At 68.1% G+C, this 16,995-nt stretch overlaps 3 protein-coding genes across 3 annotated transcripts in view; 2 read left to right on the plus strand and 1 right to left on the minus strand.

Annotated features, from left to right (window-relative positions):
* Positions 1–2,401: 2,401 nt before the first annotated feature.
* On the minus strand, positions 2,402–6,447 carry CHLNCDRAFT_8099 (hypothetical protein; the record flags this gene model as incomplete). The annotated part of the gene is made up of 12 exons (XM_005845621.1): positions 2,402–2,431; positions 2,616–2,816; positions 3,070–3,198; positions 3,398–3,454; positions 3,726–3,850; positions 4,107–4,270; positions 4,531–4,589; positions 4,879–5,041; positions 5,641–5,722; positions 5,866–5,977; positions 6,150–6,205; positions 6,357–6,447. Coding segments are annotated over 12 exons (1,269 nt in total), but the record flags the coding sequence as incomplete, so codon positions are not given.
* A 543-nt stretch (positions 6,448–6,990) lies between these two features.
* CHLNCDRAFT_136777 (hypothetical protein) lies at positions 6,991–15,947 on the plus strand (the record flags this gene model as incomplete). The annotated part of the gene is made up of 26 exons (XM_005845524.1): positions 6,991–7,906; positions 8,052–8,279; positions 8,449–8,536; positions 8,700–8,809; positions 8,868–8,953; positions 9,284–9,441; positions 9,725–9,757; positions 10,000–10,087; positions 10,304–10,415; positions 10,672–10,766; positions 10,969–11,049; positions 11,241–11,305; positions 11,522–11,712; positions 11,980–12,022; positions 12,268–12,355; positions 12,501–12,695; positions 12,793–12,867; positions 13,072–13,149; positions 13,334–13,369; positions 13,575–13,689; positions 13,906–13,974; positions 14,158–14,256; positions 14,457–14,722; positions 14,955–15,159; positions 15,365–15,449; positions 15,590–15,947. The coding sequence occupies 26 exons, from the start codon at positions 6,991–6,993 to the stop codon at positions 15,945–15,947; spliced, it is 3,963 nt and encodes a 1,320-aa protein (XP_005845586.1).
* A 317-nt stretch (positions 15,948–16,264) lies between these two features.
* Positions 16,265–16,995, plus strand: part of CHLNCDRAFT_136778 (hypothetical protein) — a gene marked incomplete at both ends in the record, with an annotated part of 3,187 nt that continues 2,456 nt past the window's right edge. Inside the window, 2 exons of the mRNA XM_005845525.1 lie at positions 16,265–16,374; positions 16,513–16,885. Of these exons, the coding sequence (XP_005845587.1) occupies positions 16,265–16,374; positions 16,513–16,885 (483 nt within the window). The remainder of the gene's footprint in view (positions 16,375–16,512; positions 16,886–16,995) is intronic.

The following is a 16,995-nucleotide window of genomic DNA, read 5'->3' on the forward strand; positions in this document are numbered from 1 at the left end:
AGACACCACCCCCACCACCCCCACGCACACGTCCAGCTGGGCCAGGGGGCAGTTGAGGTCGATCAGCTGCGTCACCGCCGAGTCGCCCAGGGCCACCGCCACCCTGCCAAAGGAGCACGAGCCCAGCTGGGCGCCGGTGGCGGCCAGTAGGTCCCACTAGGCCTGCAGGGCAGCAGGGGCCCACGTGCAGCACGTGGGGCGCTGCTTTCAAAGGCGGCGAGGCGGTGCAGAGGAGGGCTGGGGCGTGGTGGAGGCGAGCCTCGAGCCTGAGGCGAGCTGGCTCACAGGCAGGCGGCAGCAGCCGGGCCGACGGCAGCGGCAGATTTGGCAGCAGGCCGCCCCCGCCCAGCCCGCCAAATGCAAGCCGTGCTTCAGCCCACCGCTGCACTCACCGTTGTGTTCATGCTGCTCTGTCTGGCCCTGCTGGGGTCGGCGATGGGGCAGGCGCCCGCAGCGGGGAAGCGGGCGCGCAGGCCGAGCACCTTCAGGCCAGGCTTGGCCGTCGCCTGCGTCCCCACTCCGTCGCCGCCGCCTGCAGACAGCGCCATCCTGGCGGCGGCGGCTGTGCCGGGGGCGCTGCCGTGCGCCGCGGTGCGGAGGCGCTCCAGCAGCTGGCGAGCGGTGTCGAGGGCGGGGCGCAGCACCTCTGCCGCCGTCACCCTGAGCAGGTAGTCGACTGGAGACAGGGCAGCCTCTCTGCAGGCATACACAACAGGTTGGATGGTTTGCTAATCCTAATGTGTTTGGCTCTGGGTTGCCGGCTGAGGCAGTGATCTGGAGGTGACAAGGAGGCAGGCGTGGGCCACTCAAGCAACGAGCCTCCTTACATGGCGCCGAGCACTTGCACGGTGGCCCCGTAGGCCCAGCCCTCGGGGTGGGGCTCCATCTCTTTCAGGTTGGTGAGCTGCAGGTACCGCGTGGGCCCCGCCGCCTGGGGCGCCGCCACCACCGCCTGCACGCCGGCCTCTTCAGCAATCACCATCAGCTGGCCTGTATGTGGCATGGGGACGGCAGGCTCAGGGAAAGGTGCTCAGATGTGCAGCTTGCTGGGCCTTGGGAGCCCAGCTCTTTCAGGGCAAGGCACTGCTGCCTGGCAGGCCTGAGCAAACCCTGCTGCCCGGCCGCCTGTGCTGCCCAGCGGGGAGGCCGCCGGCGCATCAAGCCCCCTTCCCAGCCGGAGACAGGCAGAAAGCGGGATGAAGGCCTGGCAGCATGACTGTGCACTTGGAGTAGCAGGGCGGGAGGATCATTCGCACCAGTAAAGGACTGCAGGCCTACAGCATCGGGCACCAGCAGCCGAGTGGGCGCGGCACGCGCGCCGGCTGCCGCCGTTGCCAGCAGCACCAGGGCCCGCCAGAGCGCCACACGTGAATGAGTGACGTGGAGTCTTAGCCGTGTCATCGGGTACCTGCACGAGAAGTCAGCTGTGCAGCAACTCAGAGGGAAGCGGGCAGGTGCATGGTGGTGGGCCGGCTACCGGCGGGACGTCGCTGGCGGCGCCCCTCACCAAATGTGACTTGTCACCGTCGCCACTTTCAGGCTCCCTGGATGTTCAAGGATTCCACTGAAGCACGCATAACGGATAAGGGGAGCCGTGAAGGGGCTCACGGTAGCAGTCCTGTCCCGGAGTGACCGCCGCGGAAGGTCACGTGGAGCGCCCCTGTCGCGAACGATTAGCCGAGGTCAGTGAGACGCTCCGGAGGCAGCAGAGCTGTCGGTTTTTTTTCTGATGGCCGCGCGACGTGCCCCCGGATACCGCCGATTTGGAAATGTGCCTTGCACCGCCGCGGAGCACCAAACACACTGAAGTGGCGCAATATTGGTGGTTTACAGGTTGCACCGGGCTGCACCACGGCCCCTTCCTCCTGGTTGCCAGCTGAGCTGGCGGGCGTCCTTCACCGCGCCGCCGCCGCACGCGATGTGGCCGCTCAGTCTATGCACCCGGATCAACTCAAATCACGTTCACTTGCGTCCAAGACAGACCCACAGGTGATTTTCCAGTTTGCTGTGAAGCAGGAGGGCAGCACCGGCCTGCAGGGCCGCAGATCAGCTGCCACCCCCACACGCCGCCGCCGCCAAGCCGCTCTCTGTGCAGTCCAGTTCCTTGCATGGGCAAGCAGGCATGGGCGCAGCGATGCAAGCTATCCAAACAATGAGGGTCGCGGCTGCCTGCTGGCTGTGCCGCCCTCGGTCGCAGCCCCGGGGCAGCCACCCTCACAGGCGCAAGCTCACAGCATCAGTGCGTGCGCTGGATCTTGGCGGGGCCGCTGCTGGGCTGCTGCACATTGCTGCCCAGCACATTCTGCAGCTGCCGGCCAGCGGGCGTCACGCCGGGCGTCTTGGGCTGGGCCGCCGCTGCCGCCGCCGCCGCCGCGTCGCCGCCGCCGCCCTCCTGCTGCTCCTGCAGCGCCTTCCTGCTCTCCTCAAAGTACTGCAGTACATGGCAGTACATAGGGGACAGTGGGAGGAGGGAGAGAATGCCAGAATGGGCAGCTCAGTGAGCAGGCAAGGACTCCAGGACTGTCCCTGCCCGGCAACACTTACACACACATACACAAACGCCGCAGCAAACTCCAGCACCTACCCACCCAAGCCACCACCCGGCGCCAGCCCACCTGGTTGGGGTGGTTGATCCCGGAGTCGCAGCTGCAGCCATGCTTGCCCTCCCAGGCCGCCGCGCAGGCCAGCTGGTAGTGCCCCGCCGCCGCCTTGCCCACCGCCTCCTCTATCTTAGCGGGCGACACCTGCAGGCGCCCCAGCGCGCTGCGCAGGCTCTGCTGGTTGAAGGTGCGGTACGGGCAGCCGTGCACCTGGTCCTGCAGGCAGACATGGGGGCAGGGGCAGACGGGCAGGCGAGTCGAGCTGCAATTGAGCGGACGCCAATGGCATATTCCGCGGAAAGGCAACACGCGGCAGGGCTGCCCCCAAACACACCGACCCTGCCCGTCCCGTGCATGCCCTAGCCCTCCCGTGCACCCCCGCAGCAGCCCTGCCCAGCCTTCCCTCTGCCGACACACGCACGCACGCACGCATGCATGCCCGTCCCGTGCCCAGGTGCGGCAGGCTCACCACGCCGGGGATGGAGGAGACGATCTTGGCGCAGGTGTAGGGCGTATAGTCGGTGCGCTTCCCTTCCTTGCCGTAGCTATGCTTGATGCCGTACTCGTACTCCTTTGTGAACTTCTCGGTGGGGGTCACCTGCAGTACCACGTGAGGCATGGTGGTGGTACCGTTTCAGTTGCGGGGACGCGGTGTGTAGATGTGGGACTGGGCACCTGGCTGCAAGCCGGCGGGTTCAACCAAAGACGGCATGGCGCAAGCAGGCACGGCCGGCTCTGGCAACCAGCAACCAGCCTGCTGCTTGCGGCGAGGGCCCAGCAGCTTAGCGGCGCCTCACCGGCGCCATTTCGGTGCGCCAGAAGTGCAGCGCTTGATCCAGAGGCAGCCCGATGCCCTGCGCGGCAGGGGAGCAAGCGGCAGTGGCTGTTGATTAGGTGCTGGTGTGTGCATCTGCATTTGGCACATGTGTGGAGAAGGAGGAGGGCGACGCGGGGCAGAACACAGCACACAGGCCAGCCCCGCTTAAGCAGCGCGGGATGGACCAATCCAAAGATCAGCGGGGATGCCCGTGGGGCAATTGCCAGCGCCTGTCACACAAACCCCCTTTGCCACCTACACACACAAACACACACACTGCCCCCCACCACGCCCAACCCCACACAAACCTTGAGGAACAGTCTAAACTGCAGCCGCCCGTCGTGCTTGAGGTGGTGCTTTTCGTGCAGCGCATCATACATGGTTGCCATGCACAGCGGGAAGGACTCGCGGGCCAGCCTGGGGATGTCGGCGGCTGCAGCAGAAGAAAAGCGACGTGTTGTTGCAGTTGGTGGTGGTGGTGGTGGTGGGCATGGCGGAGGCACGCGAGCCAGGGGGCGTGCGGGGCGTGGCATGACAGGGGGAGCCAGCGAGGCACGTGGCAGGGAGCACGCTGGGTGGTGCCATTTTGCCCCGATGCACGTGCAGGCCCCTCACACCACCCACAGACACACACGCACCCACGCACACACACCGCCACCCACGCCGCGGCCCGGCCGCAGGCAGCTCACCCTTGGGGCGCTTGTCGTCATCCACCTCCCGGTTTGAAAAGTCGGGGCCCAGGTAGCGCCTGCTGAGGCTCTGCACCATGGGAGCCAGCCGGTCGGCCTCCCCCGGCGCTACCACCACCTCCCAGCGCCGCGCCGTCACCGTCAGCGCCTTGCTGAGCGCAGCCCTGCGGCGAGGCGTGCGCCAGCGTGTGTGTGCGTCAGAGTGTGTTTCAGTGGGTGCATGCGTGTGGGTGGGCGCAAGAGCGTCGCAACCAGGGCGACGATTCCACGGCCAGCGGCGGCAGGGCGCGGCAGCAGGGCACGGGGCGGGCATGAGGGCAGCGATGCACGGCCCGTGCCTGCCCTACCCCGTGCAGACACAGCCTGCCCTTCCCCCCGACACACACGCAGGGCGAGCAGCCTGCCACATGCCCTGGGACCCCACCTAAAGGGCTGTATCACCAGTGAGCTCATCTGGTCCCGGGACACATAGGCAAAGCCCGCCTGCGCAGCAGGAGCGCCAGGAAGCACGGCGGCGACACGAGTGGGCGCCGCGCGCGCACAAGAAGCAGAGCACAGCCAGGGAGCATGGCTGCGCAGGCGCCAGCGGCAGGGCAGGGCCCAGAGGCGCGGAAGGGGATGTTCCGATTCGTGCCTGCCTGAGCCAGGGGCAGGCTTGGGCGGCGGCACCATGGGGCAGCGCCACGCGGCCGCGTCCCCACTGCCACCACCGCCACGCCACCGCCGACACACCACCGACCGCCGCTCCTCTCCCCCCCACCCGCCCACCCACCTGCAGGTACACCCTCCGGCTGGCCACCAGGTCTGGCACCTGCTCAAAGGGCACCTTGTAGAAGCTGTCGGCGGTCACCATGCCCGCCGTCGCCTTGACCCCGGGCAGGCTCATCAGCACCTGCAGCAGCTTCTCCCGCAGCTCCTCACTAAACTCCTGCGGCCTGCACAGGGCAGGGCAGGGCGGGGAGGGTAGGGCAGGTCAGGTCGAGTGACGGGCTAGAGAAGGAGGGGTCAGAAAAAATAGGGGGCGGAAGCCATTAGCTGAGGGCGCGGCTGGGCTCAGGATGCGGGGCGATGGAGTGTGGGGGGAGATGGTGTGGGAGGGGGGCATTGCATAGGGAGGCGGTGCAAAGGGGAGCGCGCAGAGTGGCGGGTGTGGGCGCGCGCCAGCGAGATGCGGCGTCAAGAGGGCGAGAGAGGGACTTCGCACGCTGCGTGCTTACTCTATAGGGGCTGGAAGGAGAGCTCGTTGGTCTTGATGAAGGTGCGCTGCGGGGCAGGAGGAGGAGGGACGGCGCGCGGGGCAAAGGAGGTGCAGGAGGTGAAGGGAGGGGGTGCAGGGGCCGGGAGCCATGGGCCAGCAGCCACGCAGCAGCCACGGCCTGGCGCGCTCTGCAGCTTCCCCGCATGGCACCCCATGCACGGTCCACAGTGTGCATGGATTCGTGCGCCCTGTCTCCAGCCGTCCAAGCCAGCCGCCCCACTCAGCCATCCAGCTCCTCTCTACCACACAAGTCCACCCCCGATTCAGCCGCCCCACACCTGCTCGTCAGCTAGCATCTGATTGAAGCGGGCGCGGAAGAGGTCGCACTCTTGGGCCAGCAGCCAGCGCCGCAGATCATCTGGAGGGAAGGGGGCGCAAGGCAGAGGCGGCAAGGAGGGCGCAGTCGGCGGCTCCAAACAACAGGCGAGGCAGGCAGGCATCCAGCCAGAACAAGCAGGCAAGCAAGCCAGCAAGGCAGGAAGCAAGCGGACAGGCCCGCACCTGTGCTGCAGTAGGCCAGGCGCAGCACAAAGTGGGAGATGATGTCCTTGCGGTGCCGCTCCTCGCTGGTGGCGCCCCCCATGTGCTGCTCATACAGCTCCAGAATCTTGGGCTGCACCAGCAGGGCAGTGGGGGGCAGCCGCCGATGTGCAGCCAGGTGACGGGGAGCCGCCGCAAGCTGAGGGGCGGCACGCTGGGCAGCGCGCCACGCAATAGGCAAGTGCGCAGCCACGGCAATAGGCGTGCACCGGCCGCCTCGGTGCCAGCAGCGCAGGCACCCCCACCTCCATCTGATCGAATCGGAAGCCCTTGACCTTCAGGTCCTCAATGCCCTTGAGCACTGCGGCAGCAGGGGGTGGATCCAGCGGGTTGGCCTGGACGCAGGCACGGCGCTGCGGCGGCAAGGCGCGCAGTGCAATGCCGCAGCTGGACCGGACGCGGATCGAGGCGTCGGATGCTGCAAGGGGAAGCAGGCCTCGGTCGGCACTCACCACGCAGGCGGTCCATGGCAAACCGCTCAAACTCCTCAATGGCAATCTCGCCGTCGGGCAGTGCGCGGTACATGGAGAGCGCCGGCTTGGAGCGGTGCGCCTTGGCCGGCTGCGCCCCCGCCAGCACCTTGGGCACGCCCACGGCGCCCGCCGACAGGAAGGTGGTCATGGCGGGCCCCGCTGCTGCTGCTGCTGCTGCTTTGGCTCCTGTCGCCGCTGCCGCACTCTGCGCCAGCTGCAACCAGGCCGCCTCCCCGACGCTCCTGCTGCGTTCTTGGGACTTGTCGATCAGCCTAGCCTGTGGCGGTTGCGTGGAGAGCAAGAGGAGGGCCGGGACGATTTGAACGGCTCGCCTGGCAACCGATCGAAGGCTCGGGGGGAGGGGCTGGCGTTGCCGGAGCGGACCTCAGGCGATCGTGGCACCAATGCAGCGCTTGCCGTTTGGCCTCGCTCCGAGCCACCCGCGCGTTGCTGGCAGGCAGCAGGCACCGCACGACCGACTGTTTCGGGCCGCAGCACGCCCTCAAGGTCCATTTCTGCGTTCTAACCAGCTGCAATATGTATTCTCCGCATCCTCCGGCCTGAGCACGCTGCTTTTCGCGGCAGAGGCAGGCCGAAGTCTCGCGGGGCAGCCATGGGGCTGAAGGAGCGAATGGCGGCTGCCTTGTCGGGCTCGAGCTGGGCCGGCGCGCCCACACCCCAGCCTCAGGCCCCTCAGCTGGCGCACGAGTCGCCGCCGTCGCCGGAAGCGCCTCAGCCGGCGGCGCCCGCGCCTGCAGCCCGGGCCCAGCCCTCCGGCAGCCAGCAGCGGCCTGAGGCCAGCAGCCGTCCCTCGGGCAACTCCAGCCTCCTCGCCAAGATCGCTTTTGCCAAGGAAGTCAACGAGCGGTATCGAGTGCCGGCCGTCAGCCAGGCCGACCTGCTGCAGCCCTCGCAGCGCCACCAGCGCCAGCCGATCAATGGCAGGCTCGTGGCTTTTGGGACAGCGCCTCCCGCAGCCAACACGAGCGCCACTTCGTACCACGCCGACACTTCTCAGCAGCACCAGCAGCAGCAGCTTCAGCCGCAGCACCCAGCGCCCGCAGGGCAGCCGACCACGCAGGCGGCTGCGTCCCGACACGACGGTATCGACAGGGCAGCGGCCCGCGCCACAGTGGTGCTGTCTGCCTCCCAGGACGACTTTGAGTTCGACGCGAGCGAGGCGCTGCGCAAGGCAGGCGCAGGCGCCGGCGGAGGCGGCGCCGCTGGCGCCAGGCGGGCGCCCGCCGAGGCACGGCCTGCCACCCAGCTGCAGCAGCAGCAGCAGCAGCAGCTGGCAAACGAGCTCGACGATTTGCTGCCCAGCGGCAGCCAGCGCGCAGCGGCCAAGCCGCGGGGCAAGCGCGGCGGCACGGCCACCACGCCCGGCGCGCCCCGTCGCAAAGCCGCTGCAGGCGGCCTCGGCGGCGGCCGAGCCAACGGCAAGTCTGGCGGCGGAGGCAAGGGCAGCGGCAAGGGCCAGGCCCGACGCAAAGCGGCGGCACCAAAGCGGAATCGCGAGGAGCCTTCACGTGGGTGCTCTGGCTGTCTGTGGGTGCTCTGGCGCTGCAGCCCTGGGTCCGCCCCACGCTGGGTGCTTGCCTACTCGCTGCCCTGCGCCCCACCCCTCTCTGCAAGCATCTGTGCTCGCCCTTGCCCCTGCGCCTCGCCTTGCAGAGGATGATGGGGAGGAGGGGAGTGGGATGGAGGACGGCGGCCTGGCAGACCTGCTGCTGCTGCCGCCCGAGGAGCCGGCGGCAGGCCGGGCAGCGGCGGCGCCAGCAGCGGCGGCAGAGGCGCAGCAGGAGCGGCGGGCGCCCGGCAATGCGCCCTTGGACGGCCCTAACGAGGAGCTGCGCTTGGCGGTGGGCGAGGATGGGGAGCCCTGGCCAGAGGATGCTCAGGGTGAGGCTGCCCGGGGGGTCACTCAGCAGCAGCCCCGTGCCCACCTTGCTGCCTGGCACCCCGCCCGCATCTGCAGCACAGCGCCGCTGCCGCGCCCCCTCGCCTTCCCGACCATCGCGCCCCTTCACAGCTACCCCGTACGCTCCTGCCCGCCCGCCCATGCGTGCAGAGGAGGCTTACCTGAACTTTGCCGTCCCCGCCAGCATCAACCGCTTCTTGCGCTCCTACCAGCGCGACGGCATCAGGTTCCTCATGAGGTGGGCCGCTGTCCACCTCAGCTTTCTGAAGGCGGGCGCCTCTGCAGATGTGCAGCTCCCCGCCCGCCCTGCGCTGACTCTGACGTGTTGCACAGCATACACTGGCCTGTCACATTCATCTAAGCTGCATGCTTCGCCCGCTGCGCGGCCACCCCTGGTGCAGGCAGTACGCCCGCGGTACCGGCGGAATCCTTGGGGACGATATGGGGCTCGGCAAGCCCCTGCTGCCCTTTCGCAGCTACAAGCAGACCCACTTGGCAGGCAGCCGGGCTGGTCAGAGCTCTGCAGCCGCGCTCATGCGGCCACCTTGCCCGCCGCGCCGCGCGTGCAGGCAAGACGGTGCAGGCAATCGGGTTCATCGCTGCGGTACTGGGCAAGACGGGCGACCTCGACGATGCGCACCTGCCAGAGCTGCAGGTGGGCTGTGCGTGCTGGGGCTCTCTCCCCTGGCAACCGCACCCTACCCTTTCCCGGCTGGCTGTGCCCTCGGGCGGGACAGGGGAGGGGTAGTGCTTGGGGTTGGCAGGGGCGGCAGCGCGCTTGAATGCCGCGGGGGGCGCATGCTTGAGTCCTGCGGCTGCAGTCAGCGGCCAGCAGCATCGTGGGGGCTCGTGCCTGGCCTCCCTTGCCTTGCCGACGCGCCCACTGCCGGGACACTGCTGGTTCTCGACGCAGTTGGCCAGCCTAGCGCGCTGCTCACGCTGGTACAACGTCTTGTTGGCCGCTCCTTTGGGGCACCGCCTGCAGCCGCTGCGCAAGATCGAGCCTCTGCCAGATAGCGAGGGAGAGACGCAGTGGGGCCTTGTGAACGACGATGCGTATGCTCCCGACTACAGCACCTGCTATCCCGTCCTGGTGGTGGCGCCCACCTCTGTGCTGGAGAACTGGGAGAGGGAGTTCGACATGTGGGGCAAGTTCAGGCAAGCGGGTGGGCGTGGAAGGGAGGTATTGTTGGCATACCGTCGGCTGCCTGGCCCGCGCGGCGGCTGGCCTGTGTTCTCAGTGTGCAGGAGGCGGGCGGGCGCCTCGCTCCCGAGGGTGCAGCGGTGCAGCAGAGCGGCGGCCAACTGGCTGCGCGTGCCGCGGGGCGGCGCGTCACGCCGGCGATGCACGCTGCAGCTTGGCAGTGCCCGCTCGTCTCCCCTGCCGCCGTCGACCCCTGCCCCACCTCCCTGCCGCCGTGTGCAGGGTGGCTGTGTGCAAGAGCAAGCAGCGCGACGCGTCCATCGCCGCCATCAGGGCGGGGCAGAAGGAAATCATGATCGTATCCTACAACATGCTCCTGTGAGGCGCGGCTGGCAGCGGGAGCGATGGAGGCGGGGCACAGGCCGGGACAGAGAGGCGTTCTCGGCGCTGCGCGCCCACACACGGTGCCCCGCCCCCATCCCGCCAAGCCATCCACGGCCCGGCCGCGCACTGACCCTGCCGCCGCTGCCTACGCACCTGCGCCTGCCCGCCCGCAGCGGCGACCCGGGCGAGGAGCTGCTGACCATCCCCTGGCACATGGCGCTGTTCGATGAGGCTCACTTCCTGAAGAACAGCCTCACCAAGGTGCGGCGGGTGCCTGGTTGGCCTGCCTGTGGCAGGCTGCAGAGGCCGGGGCACTTGCAGCCACTTGGGTTCGCCGTTTGCGAGATCGGGCAGGCGCCCCTGCCTGCTGGGGGCGCCTGCAGCGCCTGCAGCATGTCCCTGCGTGGCCTGCCTGGCCCTCTGGTGAGTGCCGACCAGTGGCGGCGGCCGCCCCGCGCCGTCTCTCCTGCCCCGCAGAGATACATGCTCGGGTCTCGCCTGCCCACGCGCCTGCGCTATGGCCTGACGGGCACCCCCTTCCAAAACGACTATGCCGAGATCTGGGCGGTGATGAACTTCATGGCGCCAGGTGAGCACGGCTTGCAAGACAGCCAAGCAATTGCTTGCTTGTCATCTTTTGTTCCCCTTCAAGAAGGGAAGGGGCGAGGCTTCTGTGGAGGCAGGCAGGCCGAGTCGGTTGTGGGGGCATGGGGGGAGGGGTGGTTTCGAGAAGTGCAGGGCTGCATGCGGCAGGGCAGCACGCACAGCGGCCACCGTGCGACGCCGCTGGGCTGATGCCGCCGCACGCCGCTTCTCCTCCCTCCCGCTGTGTCTTGCAACTGCAGGCTGCCTGGGCGAACGCAAGGAGTACATGGATGGGACAGCCCGCCCCATCATGAGAGGCCAGCAGGCCAGCTCCAGCGACAACGCCAAGGCGGTGGTGAGCCCAGCCGCCGGCGCCACATTGCTGCTTCCTTCTCATGCCCTTATCTTGCGTGGCGGGAAGCACGGGTGGTGCCGGGGAGCAGCTGCAGGCAGCGGCGCCCTTGGTTCCTCGCAGCAGCGCCGGAGCGAGCGCAGGGCGGGCGGGCCGTGGCTGCCGCACACAAGCTGCCCCCCGCCCGGCCGGCCGCGTGATGCAGGGTGCCGAGGCGCAGCACGAGCTGCGTGCTGTGCTGGCAAGGTACATGCTGCGCCGCACCAAGAAGCTCATCGCTGACCAGGTTGGGTGGGTGTGGCGGAGCGGCGGCGGTGGCTTCTGGCGTGGCTGCCCTCCCTCCAGTGCTGAGCTGCTTTCACTTTGCCCCTGCTGGCACCCCAGCCCAGCCCGCCATGATCCGTGCGCCTGCCTGTCTGCCTGCCCTCATCCTGTCGCCTCGCTTTCTTCCTTCCGTTTCTTTCTTCCCTGCCGCAGATGCCCAAGAAGATGGACTATGCGGTGTTCTGCGAGCTCAGCCCGCTGCAGCTGGCGGCCTACAAGTGAGGGCTCCCCAGCAGGGCCAGCGTGACGAGCTGCTGAGCCATCTGGGGCCAGCAGAGGGCTGGCTCTTCCGCTGCCCTTTGGCTCCCGCCCGCTCTGCCGCCTGCCCGCCGGCTGCCTGGCCCACCAACCAGCCAAACCCTCCGCCTGATCCTTGCATGCGCTGCCCACAGTCACTCTGAACATAAGCTGGGCACCGCCTCCCCGGCCTGCAGGCGCCTGCTGGAGTCCCCAGATGTGGAGCTGCTGCTCAACCACCGCGAGCCCTGCCTGGAGTGCGGCAGCGGCGAGCCGTACTACAAGTGCTGCGGGTGGAAGGTGGAGGAGGAGCGGGGGGGCGTGCTGTGGCCTATGTACCACTGCTGCGAGTGCGACGACGCATACGACAAGGACTACAACCCCAAAGGTGGGCCGGGGTGTGTGGTGGAATGGTGGGCTGGTGCGCGCAGGCGTGTGTGGTCGTGTGTGTGATGTGGTGGGGAGGGAGTGGGGGGGATGGCGCTGCTAGCATGGGGAGATCAGGTCCGCTTCGCTCAGCGCCACCTCGGCTGCTCAGCTGCAGTGCATGGGCGTCAGACGGCATGGCCATCTCTGAGCTGCCAGGCTCTCGCAGGCTGTTGCCTCTGCCTGATCACACCTTGCCGTGCACCCTCCTCCCCTCCACACGCTGCAGGGTGCAGGAACCACAAGCCCGATGGCTGCTGGCAATATACCCCGTTTGGATACAGAAGGATGTGTCCCTTCTGTTTAATATTGCCCTGCTGCTCCATCCTGCGCAAGATAAGGCGAGCAGGCAGCACCCGGCCCTGCGCTGCAGCCCATACCTTCACTCTCTTGTGGCTCTGCTTGTGCTCACACGTCAGCCAGCTTCCTGCGTACTCTGGGGAATTGCCCTTCTGCCCCCACCGAACGCCCTGTGCCTCCTGCACTGACTGCACTGTGCCTCCGCCCGCCTCTGCAGCAACCACCTGGAGCTGGTCAAGGCGCAGCACGAGGACGAGATCAAGGACCCGCGCAAGTTCAAAAAGGCGCTGCAGATTGCGGAGCTGGTGGGCCGCCCGCGTCATACCACACACACCAGCAGCTGCAGTGTGCACCAGCTGTAGTTGTCAATGGGTGGTCGGTTGTTCAGCGCCAGAGGGTGACCCATCTCCTCTGCAATGCTGGCTGCCGTCCTGCTCCCCTCCTCTGCAGGTGATTGGGGAGGACAGCGCGGCGCTGGGCGGGTACGTGACGAGCGAGGAGTTCATTCGCCTCAGCGACACCAGTACCTGCGGCAAGATGGAGGCGAGCTGCGCTGCGCTACGCTACGCTGCGCTGTGCTGTGCGTTGCTCGAATGTGCGCAGCTGCTTCCTGACAGCTGGATCCGTGTCATGCTTCACATCACGGTGTCCACCCGTCTGGCACGCCTGCCTTGAGGAGAGCATTCCGCCTGCGCCTGTTCATCTCCTGACCGGCGGTGCTTACCCAGCTGCTTCCCTGCAGGCGCTGGACGCCCTGCTGAAGACCTGGCGCGACGCTGGCAGCAACAAAGTCCTGCTGTTCAGCAACAGCGTGCAGGTCTGTGGCTTCGATCTGCCGGGGCCCGCAGGCCGGCGCCACGCTGCTGTGTTGGTTTGCTTCCTGCCGCCGCAATTTGCACCCCGGTTGCGCTGCAGCAAGTGCTCGGCATGCATCCTGCCCTGAACCTGCCATGGCCCGACGCGGCTGTACCGCCGTGGCCGCCACCGTGCCGACGTGTACCGCCTGCGAAACCGCCCGCAGACGCTGAACATCCTCAAGGCCATGGTTACAGCCAGCGGCTATGATTACATCATGCTGGACGGCAGCGTACCACAGGCGGTACGCTGGGCTGCACACTGCATGTATAGCCTGGTGTGCCGGCTGCACGAGACGCAGCGCCCGCTGCGGCGTCGCCAAGCCAGCCTTTTGTGCCTCGCCGCTCCTACGCCATTCCCCCTCCACCTCTTTCCCTGCTCGTGCTCCTGCTGCACCACTCGCTGCCCTGCTCCCTTCTCTGCTGCAGGAGCGCCAGACATTGTGCGACAAGTTCAACACGCAGGTCAGCCGGAGGGGCGGGGCCTTCCCGGCAGCGCATGCGCCGCCTCCACAGCAACAGCAGCAGCAGTGGCGGCACACGCGTTTGCTGCTTCCTGCAATGCGGCGACGCCCATCCCCACATCACCGCCACTCACACACACATACACACACACACACACACTCACACACACACGCACACGCATGCCACTTCTGCCCCGCTCATGCAGCCCTCCACCTTCATCTTCCTCATCTCCACGCTGGCGGGCGGCGTGGGCCTCAACCTCACTGCCGCCAACAAGGTGGTCATCTTCGACCCCAGCTGGAACCCCGCCATGGACCTGCGTGAGTCCTTCACCCTCTGCCTGCTTCGTTCACTGGACCCGCATCAGCCCCTGCCTCCCGCTGCCAATGCTCCCTCCTGCCGCCTGCACTCGTGGGCCCCCCATGCTGCCCTGTTGCAAAGAACAGCGCCGCCGTCGCTGTGTGCCCTGCCCTCTCCACCACCGATGGTCCCCCTGATGCTGATTATGATGCTTCTGCTGCCTGGTGCTGCTGCAGAGGCCCAGGACCGCGCCTTCCGCATTGGCCAGAAGCGGGACGTGAGCGTGTACCGCCTCATCGCTGCAGGTGCGCCTGTTGGCTGCTTAGAAGGCGGCCCTTGCTTGCTGCTCTTGCGCTCTGTTGGCTGCTGCCTGGACCTTCATGCCAAAGAGTCGAACTGGGCAGCAGTACCTCAAGCGGGGAATAGGTCTGCCTGGGGCAGCCTTCAGTTAACCAAATGGCAGTACTGCTCGCTATGTGGTGCCGCAGGCACCATGGAGGAGATCATCTACGACCGCCAGCTGTACAAGCAGATGCACAGCGAGATTGTGCTGGAGGGCAACACGGCGATGCCGCGCACGTTTGAGGGTGAGGCCGGGTGCAGCCCCTGGAGCCAGGCTTCGCCTCTGCTCACAGCCAGCAGCTTCGCCACCGCCACACCGCACACCACACCATGCACATCACCACAAAGTGCAGCACAGTCAGCACACACACCGGTACCACCACGGTACCATCCCTGCCACACACACGCAGCACAGCACCCCTGCCCCTCCTCCCCGTCGCCGCAGGCGCCAAGACGGGCAACCGCGAGGACCACGGCGAGCTGTTTGGCATGCTCAACCTGCTGAAGCACAACAAAGAGAAGATCCTCACCCTGGAGTACATAGAAAACGAGCGGCGGCGGCGCGCCCGCGGCGACCGCGACCGGGACGGGTACCGCATCGAAGCCTACGACCCCGATGCTGAGGCCCGGGAGGCGGCCGCCGCCGCTGCGCTGCCCCGCGCGCGGCGTGGCGGCGCTGAAGTGGCCGACGGCGAGGATGCAGGCCTGCAGGTGGGGGCCCGGAAGGCGGGCTGGCAGCCGGTGTGTTTCCTGGTTGCGTGGATGGGGCGTGGATGGGGTTCCCGCCCCTGACTTGGGCGTGGATTTGGGGCACTGCGGAGTCACGCAGCACAGGCGCAAAGCAGCAGCTCTGCTCAGTGGTGGCCGCCGCGTGCCTCCTGCCGCGTCAACACCCCCTGCACCCGCGCCTGGCCCTCCCCGCGCCTCCCCTGCCCCTCTGCAGGCGCTGGTGGCGGCGGAACTTGGCATCCTTCCAGAGGAGGCAGAGGCGCAGCCGCGCGGCGGCAGCCCCAGCCAGGACGGCGCCGGCGGCGGCGAGCGGCAGGCTGCGGCCTCGGGAGGGCTGCTGGCGGCAGAGCAGGAGGGGGAGGAGCGGTGGGAGGAGCACCGTGCGGAGACAGAACTGCTGGCCAAGGCTGGGGTCACAGGTGGGGGTCGCCGGCCGCTGCCTTGGCTCCGCTGGCTGGCAGGGCTGGCTGCCTGGGCTGCCTGCCTGCTGGCCAGTGCGGCTGCTGCGTGCGGTCGCCGGCGGCCAGAGCTGGCTGCCGGCTCCCCGGGAAGCGGTTGTGTGTGTGGGCATGGCTGTGGCCCTGCCTGCGCGTCCCTCACCTGCATTGCTGGCTCTCCGTACAGGCATGCTGCAGCACAACCTGGTCTTCAAGCCCAGCGCGGCAGAGGCGGCTGCCACACGGGCGGCTGAGGATGCGGTGGAGGCAGAGTGCGTGGGCAGCCGCCGGCCGCGGGAGCAGCCAGAGCGCCTGCCCGTGTAGCCCTGCTTGCGGGCACCGCTCCCGCTCAGGCTTCGCCGCGTGCCGGCGCCGACGTGCTGCACGCCGCCGCTGCCCTGGCGCCGTGCAGGGCCCAGCGCAAGCAGGGAGGCCTGGCGGAGGAGGCGGTGAGGATGGCGGGCAAGCGGCAGCGCACGCAGCGCGCGCAGCGCACGCGGCCGGAGCAGGTGGCGTGCGGCGGCGGCGGGCGGGTGCAGGCCCGGGTCCTGCCCCTGCTGGAGTCGGTGGCGGAGGCCCTGGGGCAGCCGGCGGAGGTGGCGGCGCGCCGCCTGCTGGACCTGCAGCCAGAGGCGCGGCGCGAGCTGCGCCGGGCGCTGGCGCGCGGCGACGACCCACCCCTGGCGCTGCCCACCGACGGCGCGCGGCAGGCGGGGGACTGCTCGGGCCGCGCCGCGCACGCCGGCCAGGACGAGCCGCAGAACCCCTAGCAGGGCCGGTCTTGGCAGCCGCCGCATTCACCTCATGCCCGCTCTTTCTCATGACCAGCCGCGCTGGCGTTTTGCCTTGTACAGCCCTGGATTTCATGCACATTTCTAAACCTTTACCTCGTCACTACGCCTGATTGCGCTGTTTACGTACCCCAGCTTTCCTTACATCGGCGCCTTTGGTGTATACAAGAGGCCCTCTTACCGCACCGGGTCCGCGGCGGCGGGCGCCCCGTCAGCGCTGAAGAAAGCATGAGGCCTCCTCCTGAACTCCTGGGCTATCATTTCTTCTTACCGCTTCGTTGTGGCAGCTACGCAGCATGCAGGGCCTGCAGCAGGCGCTCCAGGCCGTGCGTGAGGCGGGCTGGGCGGACGTGGTGGCTGAGGCCTCTGTGCAGCGAGCCGCCGCTGCCTTCACAGGCCACCCGGCGTTCAGGAGCTGCCCTGAGGGCGTGCGCAGGCAGGGTTTGGCTCGCTGCTCTCTGCTTGTGTGTGTGGTAGTCCGACCTGCCTCTTCCCCTCCTTCAGCCTGCCAAACACCTGTGCTCGACCGTGTGCCCTGCTGCAGGGAGCTGGAGCAGCTGAGCAGGCGCCCAGAGCAGAGCGCCGGGCCTCGCCGCCAGCGTGAGGCAGCAGCGGCAGCACCAGTTGCGGCTCTGCGCCTGTTCCCCCAGCTGGCGGCAGTGCTGGAGGCGCTGGAGGGCGCTGGGGCGGAGCAGGCAGCTCCAGCAGCCTGCGCCCTGTGCACAGAAGTGCTGGCTTTAGGAGGCCGCGCAGGGGCTGGCAGCGCTGCCCAGCTGCGCCTGCTGCTAGAGGCCAGCGACGGCGCGCTGCGCCTGCTGCCGCTGCTGCTGAAGCAGCAGCTCAGCACACAGGCGGGCGACGAGCGTCGAACGCTGGCTGGGCAGTGCCTAAGTGTGTTTGCCTGGGCGCACGGGCTGGTGGTTTCCTCCTGGGCCAGTGAAGCCGCCCAGCCTGATACTCTTTGCTTGTGCTTGCTTGTGTGGGCTTAAAGTCTGGTAAAGCAAGAACTAGCTTGCAACATAGACTC

The sequence above is a fragment of the Chlorella variabilis genome, assembly GCF_000147415.1.
Source record: "Chlorella variabilis unplaced genomic scaffold CHLNCscaffold_17, whole genome shotgun sequence".
Taxonomy (NCBI): Eukaryota; Viridiplantae; Chlorophyta; class Trebouxiophyceae; order Chlorellales; family Chlorellaceae; genus Chlorella; species Chlorella variabilis.